The sequence below is a fragment of the Zalophus californianus genome, chromosome X, assembly GCF_009762305.2.
Source record: "Zalophus californianus isolate mZalCal1 chromosome X, mZalCal1.pri.v2, whole genome shotgun sequence".
NCBI lineage: Eukaryota > Metazoa > Chordata > Mammalia > Carnivora > Otariidae > Zalophus > Zalophus californianus.
Genome location: NC_045612.1, coordinates 47,745,519 through 47,765,186, shown reverse-complemented (window position 1 = coordinate 47,765,186; position 19,668 = coordinate 47,745,519). Strand labels below are relative to the sequence as shown.

General features: G+C 39.3%; 1 protein-coding gene and 1 pseudogene across 4 annotated transcripts in view; one reads left to right on the top strand and one right to left on the bottom strand.

The window, feature by feature from the left end:
* The window catches only part of CENPI (centromere protein I), a 64,490-nt gene extending 48,888 nt beyond the window's left edge, over positions 1-15,602 (top strand). For all 4 annotated transcript variants that reach the window (XM_027609355.2, XM_027609356.2, XM_027609357.2 and 1 more), the window contains 2 exons: positions 11,844-11,885; positions 12,588-15,602. In XM_027609355.2, the coding sequence (XP_027465156.1) occupies positions 11,844-11,885; positions 12,588-12,689 (144 nt within the window). In that variant the 3' untranslated portion in view covers positions 12,690-15,602. The remainder of the gene's footprint in view (positions 1-11,843; positions 11,886-12,587) is intronic.
* A 1,905-nt stretch (positions 15,603-17,507) lies between these two features.
* On the bottom strand, positions 17,508-18,589 carry LOC113931113 (annotated as a pseudogene).
* Positions 18,590-19,668: the final 1,079 nt, after the last annotated feature.

The following is a 19,668-nucleotide window of genomic DNA, read 5'->3' as shown; positions in this document are numbered from 1 at the left end:
CTATATCCCCCACATCCCTTCACCTAATTTGTCCAACCCCCCACCGCCTCCCCTTTGGCAGCTATCAGTTCTCTGTATTTATAGGTCTGATTCTGCTTATTGTTTATTCATTTGTTGTATTTGTTTTCTGTTTGTTTTTTTTAGGTACCACTTATGAGTGAAATCATATGGTATTTGTCTTTCTCAGACTGACTTATTTCACTTAGCATTATACCCTCTAGAGTCATCCATGTTATTGCAAATGGCACAATCTCATTCGTCTTTTATGGCTGAGTAATATTGCAGCGTGTGTGAGATGTGTGAGAGATATCTATCTATATATACATTTATCTATCTGTATACACATACACACGTATGTATCCCATATCTTCTTTATCCATTCATCTGTGGATAGACATTTGGATTGCTTCCATATCGAGGCAATTGTAAATAATGCTGCAATAAACATAGGGGTGCATATATCTTTTCAAATTAGTATTTCTTTTTTTATTTTAAGAAATTTAACTGTCTGCTGAAGTTTCTTTTTTTTTTTTAGATTTTTATTTATTTATTTAATTGACAGAGAGAGAGACACACAGCAAGAGAGGGAACACAAGCAGGGGGAGTGGGAGAGGGAGAAGCAGGCTTCCCGTGGAGCGGGGAACCCGATGTGGGGCTCGATCCCAGGACTCTGGGATCATGACCTGAGCCGAAGGCAGTCGCTTAACCAACTGAGCCACCCAGGCACCCCTCAAATTAGTATTTCTTTGTAAGTACCCAGTAGAGGAATTACTGGATAATGTGGTGATTCTATTTTTAGTTTTTTGAGGAACTTACATACTGCTTTCCACAGTGGCTGCACCAGCTTGTATATCCACCAACAGTGTACAAAGGTTTTCTTTTTTCCACATCCTTGCCAACATTTATTTCTTGTCTTTTTGGTTTTAGCCATTCTGACAGGTGTAAGGTGATATCCCATTGTGGTTTTGATTTGCATTTCCCTGATAAAGAGGGATGTTGAACATCTTTTCATGTGTCTGTTGACCATCTATATGTCTTTGGAGAAATATCTATTCATGTCCTCTGCCCATTTTTAAATTGGATTATTTCTGTTTTTGGTGTCGAGTTGTATAGGTTCTTCATACATTTTGGATACTAACCCCTTATCAGCTATATTATTTATAAATATCTTCTCCTGTTTAGTTAGGTTGCCTTTTTGTTTTGTTGAAGGTTTCCTTTACTGTTCAAAAGCTTTTTATTTTGACATAGCCCAATAGTTTATTTTTTAATTTAATTTAATTTTTTTAAAGATTTTATTTATTTATTTATTTGAGAGAGAAAGAGAGAGCATGAGCCAGCTTGGTGGGGAGAGGGAGAAGCTGATTCCCCTTTGAGCCGGGAGCCAGATGCAGGGCTCAATTCTGGCACCCTGAGATCATGACCTGAGTTGAAGGCAGACACTTAAGCTACTGAGCCACCCAAGTACCCCCAAATAGTTTATTTTTGCTTTTGTTTCCCTTGCCTTAGGAGACCTATCTAGAAAAATGTTGCTATCGCCAATGTCAGAGAAATTACCTATGTTTTCTACTAGGGTTTTTATGGTTTTAAGTCTCACATTTTGGTCTTTAATTCATTCTGAGTTTATTTTTCTATATGGTAAGAAAGTGGTCCAGTTTGATTCTTTTGCATGTAGCTGTCCAGTTTTCCCAGCACCATTTGTTGAAGAGAATGTCTTCCTCATTGTATAATCTTGCCTCCTTTGTCATAGATTAATTGACCATATAATCATGGGTATATTTCTGGACTCTATTCCATTGATCTATGTGTCTGTTTTTGTGCCAGTACCATACATTTTGATTACTACAGCTTTGTAGTATATCTTGAAATCTGGAATTGTGATACCTCTAGCTTTGTTTTTCTTTTTCAAGATTGCTTTGGCTACTCTGGGTCTATTGTGGTTCCATATAAATTTTAGGATTATTTGTTCTAGTTCCATTAAAAATTGCTGTTGGTATTTTGATGGGGATTGCATTAAATCTGTAGATTCCTGTAGGTAGTATAGACATTTTTAAAAAATAAATTTATTTATTTATTTGTTTCAGAGTTAGAATTTAGTGATTCATCAGTTGCATATAACACCCAGTGCTCATTACGTCAAGTGCCCTCCTTAATGCCCATCACCCAATCATCCCTTCCCCTCACCCACCTCCCCTCCAGCAACCCTCTATTTGTTTTCTAGAGTTGAGCGTCTCTTATGGTTTGCCTCCCTATTTTCATCTTATTTTATTTTTCCTTCCCTTCCCCTATGTTCATCTGTTTGATTTCTTAAATTCCACATATGTATGAAATCATATGGTATTTGTCTTTCTCTGACTTATTTCACTTAGCATAATAACCTCTACTTCTATCCACGTCATTGCAAATGGCAAGATTTCATTCTTTTTGATGGCTGAGTAATATTCTTTGTGTGTGTGTGTGTGTGTGTGTGTGTGTGTGTGTGTGTGTGTATCACATCTTTTTTATCCATTCATCTGTTGATGGACATCTGGGCTCTTTCCTGGTAGTATAGACATTTTAACATTTGTTCTTCCAGTCCATGAACATGGAATGTTTTTCCATTTCTTTGTGTTATCTTCAATTTCTTTCATCAGTGTTTTATAGTTTTCAGAATATAGGTCTTTCCCCTCTTTGGTTAAATTTATTCCTAGGTATTTTATTCTTTTTGGTGCAGTTATAAATGGTGTTGCTTTCTTAATTTCTCTTTCTGCTACTTCATTATTGGTGAATAGAAATGCAACGAATTTCTGTATATTAATTTTGTATCCTGTGACCTATGGTATCCTATGACTGACTGAATTCATTTATCAGTCCTAGTAGTTTTTTGGTGAAGTCTTTAGGGTTTTCTGTATATAGTTTCATGTCATCTGCAAATAGTGAATGATCATTTTAATGTATTGTTGTATGCAGTTTGCTCATATTTTGTGGAGGATTTTTGCCATCTGTGTACATTAGGGATATTGGTCTGAAGTTTTATTTTTTTGTGGCATCTTTGTATGGTTTTGGTATCAGGGTAATGCTGGCCTTGTAGAATGTATTTGGAAGCTTTCCTTGCTCTTATATTTTTTTGGAATAATTTGAGGAGAATAGGTATTAAGTCTTCTTTAAAAGTTTGGTAGAATTCAGGGCACCTGGGTAGCTCAGTCAGTTAAGCATCCAACTCTCAGTTTCGGCTCAGGTCATGATCTTGTAGTCGTGAGATCAGCCCCGTGACAGGCTCCATGCTAAGCACAGAGTCTGCTTGGAATTCTCTCTCTCTCTCCCCCTCTCCCTGCTCTCTCAAGTACATAAATAAATTGTTATTTTTTAATTTTTTAAAGATTTTATTTGACAAGGAGAGAAAGCAAGAGAGAGAGCGCTAAGCAGGGGGAGCAGCAGGCAGAGGGAGTAGGAGAAGCAGGCTCCGCACTGAGCAAGGAGCCCGACTTGGGGCTCGATCCCAGGACTCTGGGATCATGACCTGAGCCGAAGGCAGATGCTTAACTGACTGAGCCACCCAGGCGCCCCTATAAATAAATCTTTAAAAAAACAAGTTGGTAGAATTCACTTGTGAATCCTTCTGGTCCTGGATTTTTATTTTTTGGTAGTTTTTTTTTTAATTACCAATTCAGTTCTGTTACTTGTAATTGGTCTGTTCAGATTTTCTATTTCTTCCTGGTTCAGTTTTGGAAAATTGTATGTTTCTAGGTATTTATCCATTTTTCTAGGTTGTCCACTTTTTTGGCATCTAAGTTTTCATAGTTATTCCCTTATAATCCTTTGTATTTCTGTGGTGTTATTACTTTCTCTCATTTCTGATTTTATTTATTTGGGTCCTTTCTCTTTTTCTTGATGAAGGTAACCTCTGGTAAAGGTTTATCAATTTTGTTTATATTTTCAAAGAACCAACTCTTAGTTTCATTGATTTTTTTTTCTTTTTTTACTCTCAGTGTCATTTATTTCTGCTTTTATCTCTATTATTTCCTTTCCTCTACTCTCCTTGGGATTTGTTTGCTCTTCTTTTTCTCGTTTTTTTTAGGTGTAAGGTTAGATTGTTTTTTGAGCTTTTTCTTGTTCTTGAGGTGGGCCTGTATGGCTATACATTTCCCTCTTAGATGTACTTTCACTGTGTCACAACAATTTTGGACTGTTGTGTTTTCATTTTCATTTGTCTCTGTGTCTTTTTTATTTCTTCGATTGCTTCATTGCCCCATTGGTTGTTTAATATCATGTTGTTTAGTCTGCATGTGTTTGTGTTTTCTCCAGTTTTTTTCCTTGTGATTTTTTTCTAGTTTCATACCATTGTGATTGGAAAAGGAGCATGATGTGATTTTGGTCTTCTTAAATTTATTGAGGCTTGTTTTGTGGCCTAACGTGTGATCTGCCCTGCTGAATGTTCCATGTGCACTAGAAAAGAATGTGTATTCTGTTATTTTTGGCTAGAATATCCTGTGTATATCTATTATGTCCATCTGGTCCAATGTGTCACTCAAAGGCATTGTTTTAGAATTGTTTTCTTAATTTCATGTTCAGATTGCTCATTAATGCTGTATAGAAATGCAGTTGATTTGTGTATATTGATCTTACATCCTGAATCCTTGTTGAACTAATTTTTTTTGTTAAACTCATTTTTTAATTTTTACAGCTTTTCATTGGATCCCTTAGGATTTTCTGTACACAACATTATGTTTTCTGCAAACAGATAATTTTATTTCCTCCTTTAAAATCTAGATCTTTTGTTTTTTTTTCTTGCCTAACTAATTCCATTCCCTGGAACCTCAGGTACAATTAATGTTGAAGAAAAGTGGCAAGAATGGACAAGTTTGTTTTTTTTTTTTCTTGATTATTGGGGAAATAATTTCATTTTTCTGCAGTGTGATACTCGGAATTTCCATGGATGCCCCTTATCAGGTTGAGGAACTGCCTTTCTATTTTTAGTTCCTTGAGTGTTTTTATCTCAACAGTGTTGAATTTTGTGAAATGCTCTTTTCTTTATCTACAAATGTGATCATGTGGTTCCTACCCTTTCTTCTGTTGATAATGTTAATCTGCTAAATCCCACTTGGTCATGGAGAACAATCCCTTTTAGATATTGCCAGATTTGGTTTCTCGATAGCTTGTGGATGATAAGGGATATTGATATTTCCTTGTATGTCTTTGTCTGGTTTTGGTTTCAGGTTAATTCTGGCCTCTTAGAATAAGTTAGGAAGTATTCTTTCTCCTACTGTTTGGAAAAGTTTGTGAAGGATTGGCATTAATTCTTCTTTAAATATCTGATAGATTTTACCAGTGAAGCCATCTGGTCATGGGCTTTTATTAGTGGGAAGATTTTAAATTTCTAGCCAACCTTTTGTTATAGTTCTGTTCAGCTGTTCAGTTTCTTCTTGGGTCATGCTCAACATTTAGTTGTTTATCTAGAATTTGTTTCATATACTTTATCTAATTTATTGATGTACCTTATGATACTTTTATTTCTGTAAAGTTGGTAGTGATTTTCCCCTTTATTCCTGATTTTAGTGATTTGAATTTTCTCTTTTTTGTGTGTATTTAGCCTAGCTAGTTTGTCAATATTGCTGACCTTTTCAAAGAACCAGTTTCGTTTCATTGCTTCTCTACTTAATAATTTTTTTAATTTTAATTGTAATTAAATACACATAACATAAAATTTACCATCTAATGACATTAAATACATTTACATTGTTGTGCTACCATTACTACTGTCCATCCTCAGAACTCTTTTCATCTTGTAAAACTGAAACTCTACCTATTAAACAATAACTCCCTATTCCCTCCTCCCCATAGCCCTTTGTAGCCTTCATCCTATTTTTAGTCTGAGTTTGAGTCTACTCTAGGTACCTCATATAAGTGGATTCATACAGTATTTGTCCTTTTATAAATAGCTTACTTCACTTAGCATGTCTTCAAGGTTCATCCCTAATATAGCATGTGTACAAATATCCTTCCTTTTTTAAGGCTGAATAATATTCCACTGTATGTATATATGACATTCTGTTTATCTGTTTGTCCTTTTTTTAAATCTCAATCCCTCTTATTTAATTTTTTTCATTTTAGTATAGTTGACACACAATGTTACATTAGTTTCAGTTGTACAACATAGTGATTCAACTTCTCTATACATTATGCTATGTTCATCACAAGTGTAGCTACCATGTGTCACCATACAATGCTATTACAATACCATTGATTATATTCCCTATGCTGTACCTTTTATTTCCATGATTCATTCATTTCATAACTGGAAGCCTGTATATCCCGGCTCCCCACCACTCCCCACCACTCCCGGCACCCTACCCCCATTTTGCTTATCTGCCTTACCCCCCTCCCTCTGGCAGCCATCAGTTCTCTGTATTTATAGATCTAATTCTGCTTTTTGTTCGTTTATTCATTTGTTTGGTTTTTTAGATACCACATGAGTGAAATCAGACAGTATTTGTTTTTCTAAGTCTGATTTATTTCATTTAGCATAATACCCTCTAGGTCCACCCATGTCTGTTTTATCTTTTGATGAATACTTGGATTACTTCTCATTTTTGGTTCTTGAAAATAATGCTGCTATGAATATGGGTATAGAATTATCTGTTCAAGTCCTTGCTTTTCAGTTCTTTCGGTTATATACCCAGGAGTAGAATTGCTGAATCATATGGTAATTCTATTTATACTTTTTTGAAGAAACACTTGTACTGTTTTCTATAAGTTTTCCCATATTGAGTTTATATTCATATCAGCAGGGCAAAGGGGTTCCAATTTCTCCATGTCCTCACCAGCACTTCTTATTTTTTTTTTTTTAATAGTCATCCTGTGGATGTGAGGTGTATCTCATGGTTTTGATTCTCATTTCCCTAATGATTAGTGATGTAGAGCATCTTTTTATTTGCTCATTGGTCATGTGTATATCTTTGGAGAATGTCTATTCAAGTCCTTCGCCCATTTTTTCAAATCAGGTTGTTTTTTTGTTGTTGAGTTGTAGGAGTTGTTTATATAAAAAGTCTTGGGGTGCCTGGGTAGCTCAGTTGGTTAAGCATCTGCCTTCGGCTCAGGTCATGATCCCAGGGTTCTGGGATCGAGTCCTGCCTGCATCAGGCTCCCTGCTCCACGGGGAGCCTGCTTCTCCTTCTGCCTCTCTCTCTTTCTCTCTCTCTCTGTCTCTCATGAATAAATAAATAAAATCTTTAAATAAAAAGTCTTGATAATTACCCCTTATCAGGTAAGTGATTTACAAATATTCTTCCCCATTCCATAGATTGCCTTTTCATTCTGTTAATTATATCCATTGATGTGTAGATTTTAAGTTTAAGGTAGTCTTATGTTTTTTTTTTCTGTTTTTGCTTTTGTTTCCTGTGTTTTTGGTGTCATATCCAAGAAATCATTGCACAGTCCGAGTCATAAAGCTTTTCTCCTGTTTTCTTCGAGGGATTTTATAGTTTTTTAAGTCTTATGTTTAGTTTTTTTTTTAATATTTTATTTATTTATTTGACAGAGACAGACACAGCGAGAGAGGGAACACAAGCAGGGGGAGTGGGAGAAGGAGAAGCAGGCTTCCTGCTGAGTAGGGACCCTGATGCAGGGCTCGATCCCAGGACCCTGGGATCATGACCTGAGCTGAAGGCTGATGATTAACCGACTGAGCCACCCAGGTGTTCCTGTTTTTCTATTCTTTATTTCATTTATTTCTTGCTCTAATCATTATTATTTATGATTGACTCTTGTACAACACAGGTTTGAACTGCATGGATCCACTTCATGCAGATTTTTTTTAATAAATACAGTATAGTACTGTAAATGTATTTTCCTTATGATTTTTATAATAACTTTAAATTCAATTAGCCAACATATAGTACATCATTAGTTTCAGATGTAATGTTCAATAATTCATCAGTTACGTATAACACCCAGTGCTCATCACATAATTTGCTCCTTCTTTTCACTACATCTGTATCTTTGGGGTAAATACCCAGTAGTGCAGTTGCTTTGTCATAGGGTAGTTCTATTTTTAACCTCCTGAGGAGCCTCCATACTGTTTGCCAGAGTGGCTGTACCAGCTTGCATTCCCACCCACAGTGTAAGAGGGGTCCCCTTTCTCCGCATCTGCACCAACATTTGTTATTTCCTGTCTTGTTAATTTTAGCCATTCTAACTAAATTTTGAATTTTGGTAACATTTTCTTTTCTCTAGCTTACTCTATTGTAAGAATACAGTATATAATGCATATAAAATATGTGCCGATCGATTGTTTATGTTATTGGCCAGGCTTATGGTCAACAGGCTGTCAGCTAAGTTTTTGGGGAGCCAAAGTTATACACAGATTTTTGACTGCACCAGGGTTGGCACCCCTAACTGCATGTAATTCAGGGGTCACCTGTACTTTCTTCTTACTTTGGGTTTAGTTTGCTTTTCTGTTTCTAGTTTCTTAAGGCAGTAGGTTAGATTATTGAATTGAGATCTTCCTTCAGAGACTTTAAATGCTGGGTTTTTAAAAATAGTCTTTGCCAAATTTTCTCATTTTCTGGGGAGTGGGTCCACAGAACTCATCTCATCCTGGAAGTGGACCTCTATATGGACACTTTTTATCATAAAGGAACCACATTCAGTTTCTTGAATATCCTTCTAGAGAGATACTGCATATTTCTGTGTAAATAATCTTTTACAACACTATATACCATATTTACTTTTCTGCCTCTTGAATTTTTGACTTAATATTTAGGCTTTTGTTTCATTTTTGTACATAAAGGCCACCTCATTCTTTTTGATGTCTCCATGGTATTCCATCATATGAATCCATATTAGAGTTAAGCATGTAAGTTGAACATTTAAGTTGTTTCTAGTTCTTTTATGAAATTATACTCTAGTGAATATTCATAAACCGTATACATCATTTCATATATAAGTGTGTCTGTGGATAAAATTGCTCTAAATGGAATTGTTTTCATAGTGTATATCTTTTTTTATTTTGTTGGGTATCATTAAATTTTAGGTTTTAGGGGCACCTGGATGGCTCAGTTGGTTAAGCGTCTGCCTTTGGCTTGGGTCATGATCCCGGGGTCCTGGGATCAAGCCCCATGTCAGACTCCCTGCTCAGCGGGAGTCTGCTTCTCCACCCCCCCGCCCCTCCCCGTGCTCGTGCTTGCTCTCCTTCTCTCTCTCAAGTAAATAAAAATCTTTAAAAAAACAGATTTTAGCTTTTAGTAGAAGTTATATGAATTTACATTATTGCTAACAATGAATGGTTTGTTGGTTTCTCCATACCCTGTCAAATGGTTGCATCTAGTTCTTATTTGGTAAAACTTGTAATGAATTATAGATAGGGTAGGATTGATTTTCATAAGTGAAATAATTTTTTCTTCTAGACTGTGTGTGTTAGAAGACTCAGTCTCTAAAGTAGTAAATATTATCAACTTGAACATAGGTAAGCAAGCTCATTTTGGAGGATCAGGAATTGATTGATATATTCTTTTAAATCAGAAAACAGTTTTTAAAATGTTTAAGGAAGGTTGGTTCTGACTAGAAGGTTTAAATTCTAGTAGCGTAGAGCACATTTGGCAAAATGTAAAACTGCCATTTTTATAACTGATGATGTTTCTATATGGTTCTGAAAATACTGGGTTTTTAATGTCAAGTTGTGTTTTAAAAGAGTGCCTTTTGAGCCCTTGTCACCAGCTAACTGCTCACTAAGTATCTTACCTTCAAGATGGTAAAAATTACCTCTGATACCATGGCAGTATGATTTAATGCTCACATTTTTATTTTATGGAATTTTAACATTGTAAATATTTCAAACTAGTCAGCTTTTTAGAGATAATTTAGTAAATTTAGTTTGGCCAATCCATTCTCAGTATCAAAGAGCTCCACTTAGTTAATGAGTCAAAATATTTTGAACATTTGTAGAGCCTACATTTCAGGAATTCTGAAGCTCTAGATTTTATTATCATAATTACCTTTGAATCAATAGTTGCTTCTTTATTCACTCAACAAATATTTATTTTGTGTTCACTATGCTTCTCACACTGGGAATATAGTACCTGAGAAGACAGATACCATCTCTGCCCAAATGGAGTTTATATTTCAAATAAGAACAAATAGTAAATAAGTTATGAAATAAGTAAACATGTTAATTTTGAATTTTGAGAAATGCTGTGAAGGACATAAACAGGGTGGGGTAAGAGAAAGAGTGACTGGGGAGTTGTCAGGAATGGGTGTTCAAGAAAGGCTTTTTGAGGAGGTGGCATTTGGTCTAAGATTTCTTCTAAAAGATGAGAATAAGCCAGCCTAGGAATAGCTGGAATAAGAGCATTCCAGGTGGTGGGAATACAGTGGCTCAAGGGGTTCAAGGAAACAAGGAAGGCCAGTATGGCTTATAGCTTAAGGAACAAGAGTGAGAATGGAGTGAAATAAGATGGCAGAGATTCAGGGGCTATCTCTCTTACAGATCTGTTGGGAGTGCCGTGGGAAATGATTGAAAATTTTTAAAGCAATAGTATGGTCCAAGTTTATGTTTAATAGAGATCATTTTGGCTTTTTTTGTGGAGCATAGAGTTATAAGAGGCCCGAGTGGCTGCAGGGGTATCAATTAGGAGGCTCTTGATAGAGTCTAGACAAGAGATACTGGTAGAGATTTGTATACATATGGTGGTAGTAGAAATGGATGGAAGTGGACTGATTTGAGATATATTGCAGAGGTAGAACAGACCGGACTTGATGAATGGCTTCATTAGAAGTGAGAGGCAAACCATAAGAGATGCTGAACTCTAAGAAACAGACTGAGGGTTGCTGGAGGGGAGGTGGGTGGGGGGATGGGGTAACTGGGTGATGGGCATTAAGGAGGGCACTTGATGTAATGAGCACTGGATGTTGTATGCAACTGATGAATCACTAAATTCTTCCTCTGAAATTAATAAAAAAAAAAGTGGGAATGAGAAAAAGAAAAGGACTGAGTTTTTTTAATTGAGCAACTGGGTTGATGGTGATTCCATGTATTAATAAGAGGAATACTGGTCAAAGAACAGGAGAGGTTATTTTGGTTTGGGGGGAGGGCAAGCTGAGACTCAAGTTCTGTTTTGACCTACTTAAGTTTGAGGTGCCTGTTAGACATCCAAGAAGTGTAAATATAGGCAGTTTGAAGCTGGGCTTGGAGTTCAGGAGAGAAGTTGAAACTAGAGAAATAAATAAGAATATATAATCAGTAAAAACATGTTCTTTTTACTTTTTAACTTCTCAGAGATCAGGATTCATCTTGTAATTGATGTCAGCCAGGCAGCAATGAAAATATAGTTGTCATTTGCTGTTTTTGAGTGTGCCCAGGCAGATTACCAGAAACAGACCTTGCAGGATGGTTGTCAGCAGGTTGGGGAAAAAACTTGGAGAAAATATTGGAACACTCTTTTAAGCCCCAAAAACGAAATGTCTTAGAGAAAGAGGGCAGGAAAACAGTGTACCATACATGTTATGGACTTTCCTTGAAGCAGGAGCCAAAAGTAGGTTAGGTTTATGTAAATGGGACCCCAACCCTGGTATCTTTTAGTTCTTTTAAGAAATGTTACATTGCCAACAGTCTGGCACAGAAGATGATATTGTGTGAAAAAACATAGTTATCTGCAGCTCTTGAGTAGAAAAGTAATTCAGAAGAGTAGGACTCCAAATTAGGGAGAATATGGAAGGTTATAGTGAGTGTTTACTCAAAAGGAATGCAAGAGGGTAATAGGAATAAAATGTAGCAAATGAATCAGACAGTGAAGAGACGTCCTAATTTTCTGGTAATTTTTGCTAACCAAATATTTTCATCTCCTATCTCCCCACTTTTTTTGTTTTTTAAGGAATGTCCAGAAGAAACGACAGTAAGCATGAGCTCTGTTCGGGTAAATAAATTTATTTTCATCATGTTCAGGGATTTAGTATAGCTTCATTTCATCAAAAAATTTATACTTTTCCTTTTCTCCCAGTCTTAAGCCTGCTGCCTTCACAAAGGCAAAGTGAAATATTTGCCTCCTGAGTTATTTCTGGTGACTTTTATGTGAATTTATTGGCACATATCCTCTACAGTCTTCTCTAAGATATAACTATTCAGTTTGACTCTTGCTCTTGTATCTGTGCATTGTCTCATTTTATAGTACAGTTGCATGTATTCAAAGTGTGACTGTAATGAGGCTGATTTAACAAAACCTAACATAGTTGTCTCGTTATTATAGAAACTCTGCTGTGTAGATATTTAATGTAGGCAGTAATATAATAATGTCTGCTCCCATGTTATCCATTTTAGATGTTAAATTTCTGGAGCATGTGGATGATGACCCATTTCCATTTCATAGTACTTGTTCAGTTGAACAGCTAAAATTTTTGCCAGTATAATCAAAGGAATGTTTAGCCCTTAAACTTTGGGTACTTTCTGGTTTGGATGTTACTCTAGTGCCTGAGTTCCAGTTAGGAACTTGGCCCCTCTGAGCTAACTCTTGGTATGTGCATTCAGGACACTGGGAACTTTTCCTAGGGAAAGAAGAGGAGGTAGAGAATAAGCATAGTAAATATTTGATAAGTAATTTTCCCTTTTTTTGTGCCTGCAGGGAAAGAAATGGAACTGGTATTTGGACTATTTATTTTCAGAGGGGTTACAAGGCTTGAAACTTTTCATAAGAAGTAGTATTCATCATTCTTCTGTCCCCTGATCAGAGAGCATAAACCACAGCATCAACATTAAGTGAATTTTGACTGAAACGAACTGACCATACCGGACTAAATTCTTTTCCTTGTTGCTAGAGAGGCCAAGTGGTTCAACTTGAGTTTCCTAATCTTTTCATCAACAGACTGCCATCCTCAGGGAGTACTTGGACTGGCCTTCTGTGCGTGGTCCAGGAGAGCCTCAGTGTGGCTAACTTTATTTTTCAGGATCTAGAGTCTTTAGCCCACTAGTAAAAAATGACTTCATCATAAGGCTCTGCCTTCCACCAAATTATACGTAGATACATCTGTTATGTGACAGGATTTTTTACATTCTTGTGGACTGTAAGTTGCATTGATGGAAGAGAGCAGGTAATATATAGTGGCATTTAAGCCACAGACATACTTTTGCAAAATGCCCTGCCTCTGAAACCTCTGGAAATATTGCCATTTTCCTTATTGTGAACAACAATGTCAGCATCAAGTTAACAGGATATAACATTTTTTTTTTCTAACTCTAACTAGTTGGTAGCTTCCTGGGCCTTCACTGGTAGCAATTTGATAAGAGAAGGAAGTGGAAAGGATTGTGGGATAATCTAAAATGTTCCTATTTATTCCAGTTTGATTTCACAAAACTATACTACTTTGTGTGTGTATGTGTAATATATGTCCCATTTTTAAGTGGTCAGGCCCAAATAAACAGACTTTATTTTCAGTGATAATTCTGAAGCTTTTAAAAAAATTTATAATAGCTAGAATATCTTGCTGAAAATTCAGCCTCACTACTACTGAGTAACTTTTCCCCTTTTAATAAAATTCATATCATTTGAGAGAAATTAAGCTAAGTTTACTTTTGTTTTTAAAGGCACATTCTTGTGGGGTTTTTTTTCCTTTAAAGCAAAACAAAACTCTATATTATTAGGTAGTGTTCAGACTAGAATCCCATTCATTTTTTGATTCAATACATATCTAGCTTACCATGTGGCAGATACTCTTTTGTGTGCTGGCTGTATAGCTGTGAGCAATACAAAGTACCGCTTTTGTAGAATTTACTACATCCCTTTGGAGAAGGCAGACAATAAATATATAAGCAAAAATATAGTATGAGGTGCTATAAAGAAGCAGCAAGGAATAGGGGCAGAATATTGAGAGGGTTACTACTTTAAGGCCTGTTTGAGGAGGTGACCTATGCAGAAACCCTAATGAAATAAGTGTATGAGCCATGTGAATATCTGGGGAAAGAGCATTCTGGGGAGAGGTAAAGGCAAGTTGTGAAAGGCTTAAAAATGTTAACTTAGTTGGCACATTTGAGTAATAGCAGAGAGGCCAGTAAGGTTACAATACAGTAATTAAAGGAGAAGAGTGGTAAGAAATGAAATAGGAGAGAAATCAGAGAGTAGTTCATGAAGGCCCTTATAATGTATTATAGATATATAATAGGAAGCCATTAGAAGGATTGAGAGCAGAGTGATATACTTTGATTTACCTGTATGGAGCTGTAGTTTGAAGGTTAGACTGAAGAAGATTAAGGGTTAAAGTAGAGAGACCAGTTATTAGAGTTCCAGGCAAGAATCTTAGACTAGTGTGGTAGATGATGGGGAGGTGGTTAGATATTGGATTTAGGCTCTACCTTAAAGGTAGAGAAGATAGGATCTGCTGTTAGCTTGGATACGAAGAAAGGGAAAAAGAGGAGTGACAGGTGACTCCTAGGTTTTTGAGCAACTGGGTGAGTTCTGGAATGCAGAGATGAGGCATCCTGGAGGAGGAACAGATTTGGAGGAATGTGGACTCAGAAGTTCTGTTTTGGCCATGTTAGGTTGGAGATGCTGAGTAGGCAGGTGGATATCCAGGTCTCGAGTTCAGGGTACACGTTGGGACTGGCAAAATTAATTTGGGCATCATTAGTGAATAGCCATGACATTGTATGGGATCACTTAGTGCAGCTAGAAAAAAGAAGATAAAGACAGCAAAGGACTGAGCCCTGTGGTGTAAGCCAACATTAAGAAGTAGAAGAGAAAAGGAGGAACCAGCAAAAGGCTGAGAAAGACCCACCAGTGGCTAGAAGAAAAGTGAGGAGACTGGTTGTTGTGCTGGAAGCCGAGTGAAAAAAGTGGTTAGAGCAAGAGAGGGAGTATTTATTGGTGTGGAATGTTGCCTATATACCTGGGTAAGAAAGTTTTAGCTGCTTTGAAGTAAATGTGATAGTGTCCCCAATAGATAACCTTTCTCACTTAGAGAGTTCTCTTTTAAGTTTGCAGTCCAAATAACTTTCCATATTGTTATTCAGAACATGATATCTTGGTTGTGAAGATCAAGTGGAACTTTCATTTGTGAGAAGGGATTTAATTATTTTTCATGAAATTTAAACCCTAACAATCTTTCAGTCATGGAAGAAATTTCTAAACCTAAGTTTTTGTTCCAGGAAAAAAATATTTTTCCCTTAGGTTTGTCTTTTTGTTCAGTAGTGATTTCCTGGGTATCTTTTCTGTTCATATTCTTCTCTTGATCCAGTTTTTTAACCCACTTAAGATTAGATGTGCAAATAAGCCACATCTAGTTATTTGAAAACTCTTTTTTGAAGAATGTTCATGGCAAAGAAAAAAAAATTTAAGAATAGCTATTTAGCTGTAGAGCAAACGTTGCCTAGGAAAGAAAAATAGAAAATTTGATTTATTATCCCAACTGTGTGGAAAGAATACTTTCTTTACTTAGTATTTATGTAAAATTGTTGATGTTACAAATATTGACTTAATAATGTTCAATACTAAGTTGCTGTTAGATTTCTAACATTTTGGAGTCCCTGGGTGGCTCAGTCTGTTAAGCAGCTGCCTTTGGCTTGGGTCGTGATCTCAGGGTCCTGGGATCGAGTCCCAGTGGGGCTCTCTGCTCAGCGGGGAGTCTGCTTCTCGCTCTCCCTCTGTACTCTTCCCCTCTCTCAAATAAATAAAATCTTAAAAAAAAAAAGATTTCTAACATTTTCTTTTTTTTTTCTGCCAAAACAAACTTTATTGCACCAAAAAGAAAAAAAAAAACTTCATTTATGTACAGTCAGATATAAAGACATCTCTTTTGACTCCTGTGCATATATTTCCTCAACTCAAGATTAGGGCATAAAAGGCAGGTATGCCAGACATGCTCTGCCCATGGCAGGGCCAAGGAGAGGATTGTCACTTGAAAGTGGGAACACTTAAATGGATGACAGACAACCACTGAACCAACAGACCAAGGGCATTCTCCTAAGCCCTGTGCTTGCTCTCAGAATGGAAGAGGGAAATTGGAAGCAGGGTCCCTTTTTGAGTCTCCTTGTTAGGAGGCCCAGCCTTAGGTATCTGAGATAAACTTCCGTTCCCCAAGCCTACTTCCTGTCCAGTTTGTTTCTCCTTTGTGCCCAACCCCTTCCGAACTCCCCCTGGGAAGTCCCACAACCCACAGGCAGAGGCCTCCATAGCAGCGGACAGGGCAGGCCCAAGTCATCCTCTCCTGAACACTGGCCCGATACTGACTGAGGCCCTGTGGCACATGGATCGCCAACACCCCACTGGGAGCCATAACAATAAGAATCTGGAAAGTATGAGAAGAACACACCAAAAAGGGGAAGGCTGGATTCCCTCAGTGCCCAGGACCACAGGGCGCCTAAAGCACATTTTTTCTGAGCCAACCAGCTAAAGGATCACTGCAGCTAGATACAGAGAAGCAACACAGCCAGACAAATGCCCATCTGAGCTGGTGACAGAGCAGCTGGGAGGGCGGGGAGGGGGGGAGGCAAGAGAAGCGGAGAAGCCCAGAGTCCCAGCCCCAGCCCCTCTGCCATTGGCCAACCCTTGCTCCCCACAAGTTCCTGGGCATTGAAGTGAGGGGGAGGGGTGGGAGTGACTAGAGGCTGGGGTGAAAATACACTAGGACAGCCAAACAAAACACAACAGGACTAGCATCAGTCTCCCCACTGCACCCCACCGCCAGGAGAAATACCCTCATCGTGGCTAGCATTCAGGAACATCTGTAAGAGACTATTCTACGTAGTGGCTCTTATCCCCCACACACAGCAGCTGGCTGCGTTGGGAACTTTTCAAATCAGTGATTGCGGGAACAAAATCAGCTTCTCATGGTGCCTGTGCAGGCTTTACCAGGACCTTGGTTCAGTCCCAGTCACATTTACCTTCTGTCTTAAATCTAGAAATGGGCGAGGGAATGGGGGCGCAGAGGAGAAAGGTGCTCAGGTGCTAGGTAAAGCTTACTGATCAGCAGCCTAGACTCCACCACTGTTCCTTCTCTTTGGTCTGTCTAGAACAGTGACTATAAATTAGGAAAAACAAAATTATGCTGGCCCATGGGAAGTAATGGGAGAAGAGGCAGGGAGGAAAAGGGCATTGGGAAGCCCTGCTTCAAGACTGAAGACAGACAACCACCCAGACTGCTTAAGTGTCACAGACAGCCCCCCACCCAAAGCTCCCTTCCAGATATCCCCATCAATCATTTGGGCACACTCCCTCTTGGAATTACAGTTTGTCTCCCACCTACCCCTAAGGAGCTGACCCTGTGGAGAGGTGTGTCGTTTGGTTGGTTCTTGCCAGAGGCCCTTGCCCTAGGTGCTCCTGCATAGGTACCTTGGCCCCTGCTATGGGATGAACACGGCCCCAGATGCTCCAGAGCCAGGGAGGTCGGATCAGGAACAGCCTCCCCACGCCCACACCCTGGGATCCGAGCTTGCTTGGTTCTTGCCATCTTGCAGGATGTTGTCACATTTGGAGGGAGATACACAGTGCCTCTCCGTCCCTGGGGTGGGGGGGAAGGGACTTTGCTGGGACTCGAGTGGGGGGAGGGGAGAAGGGAGCAGGGTCTAAACCCTCAGGCTCCCGTGCAGGTTTGTCTCTGTCCCAGACGAACTGCTATCAGAGTCCATTTCGGCGTTCTTATTATGGAGCCTCTCCAGCACTTTCTGACGAATCAGTCCCAGGCGCATCAAGAGGGACTGGTAGTCAAAGTGTCCACGCTTCTCTCCAAAAGGGTCCTGCATAGTCTGGCCTTGAAGGTGCAGGCAGTCTTTGCAAGTCATCTCATTGAAGTAATACTCCAGGAAGGAGTTCTCCATCACCCCTCGTAAGGGCTCAGGGCAGGGACACTTTCCTTCCATCATGTCACAGACCACCACTCTGATGGTCTCATGCCGGATACATTCATTGTAATTTTTGCTGTCTCCTGGATGTCTCTCCTGCTCAAAGCCAGGCTCATTGCGATAGGGGTTCTCAGTCATTAGGGACTGGATGGAGATGAGCACGGAAGAGATGCTCTGGGCTGGGCTCCAGGCGGGGCCAGTCCACGTACCTAGAATACTCAAGCAGACTTTCCCATTGCGGTAGAAGTTGGGGTTAAACCTCACTGTGTTATTGCCCGTTGTCATCAGTTTGACCCGAGGTGGGTGGATGGGATAGTCGGGCGGACACCGAAACACGAACAGGAAGAAACCCCCTTCATAAGGAGGGTCAAATGGGCCTGTGATCAATGCATGAATCTTAGTCATGTCAACAGTATCAGGTACAACGAACATTCCTGGAGGAGGCTCCTTATAAATGGACATGATATCCCGCTTGATCCGAAGTAGTCACTGCGGCGCGGTTCGTTCGCCGTCCCAGTCGGAGCTGAGTGTGGGGTCCCAGTGGCTAAGCAGCGCGGCCCGGTGGGCAGCGGCCGAGGGCGGGAGCCCGGGCAGCGGAGCCAGGCCGCTCCCCGGCCCCCGGCCCCGCCCGCCGCCGCCGCCGCCGCCGCCGCCTACACATCCGGCGGGAAAGGCGGCCCGAACCCGCTGCCGCTAACGCCAGCAACACCGGCGACACCGCTCGTCCCGGGGCCCGCCGCCCCGGCGCCCGCCCGCCGTCGCCGTCGCCGCCTCCTCGGTTGGACTCTCCGCCATCGCGGCTTCGCTTCCGGGACTGCTCGGCAGCATGTCCGCCGACCAGAGCGGCCGCTGCTCCCTCCTGCGCCCGCACCACCTAGAGCCGGGCCTTATTTTTCTTTTTTTATCATAACTTCTTCCTCTTGGTCTTGAGGATGATCTGGAAAGAAAAGTAGATAAATCAAGTCTGTGGTGTCTCACATAAAATTTCTGTTGTTTGCAGACAGTCTCTATATCAGATACATATTATATCACTCAATGGTTTACTAGAAATAAGAAAAATTATTCTCTAAAATTGGTATTACATTGGGGCACCTGGGTGGCTCAGTCGGTTGAGCATCGGACTCTTGATTTTGGCTCAGGTCGTGATCTCAGGGTTGTGAGACTGAGCCCTGCCTCAGGCTCCCCACTTAGCTGGGAGTCTGCTTTTCTCCTTCTCCCTCTCCTTCTGTTCCTCCCTCTCCCCCCGCCCCTCCCCCCCAATTGTACTCTCTCTCTCACATAAATATATCTTTAAAAAATGAAATAAAATTGGTATTTTTAAAATCTCTTTTCAATTGATATAACTTTGTACTTAATTTTTTTAATATAGAAAGACTATTTATGTCATATAAAAACATTCTATTTTTTATAAAGATGGATGCTATGGACTGAATGTTTATTTCTCCCAAATTGAGACATTTAAGCCCTGACCCCTAAAGTATTGACCCATAATTGTATTTGGAGGTGGGGCCTTTGGGAGGTAATTAGGTCATGAGGGTGGAGCCTTCATCAATGGGATTAGTACCTTTATAGGAAGAGACAAGAGAGGTACTGATCTTTCTCTCCACCATGTGAGAATACAGCAAGAAGGTAGCCATGTACAAGCTAGAAAGAGGGCTCTCACCAGAACCTGTCCATGTTGGCACCCTGATCTTTAGACTTCCAGCCTCTAGAATTGTGAGAAATAAATTTGTTTTTTAAGCCACTCGGTCTATGGTATTTTGTTATAGCTGCCTGATCTAAGACAATGACCAACAATGTTAAACAGAATATATTGTTGACCTGAATCATCAATGCTTTATTTTTATAATAACTCAGAAAAGGATGTCTTCCCA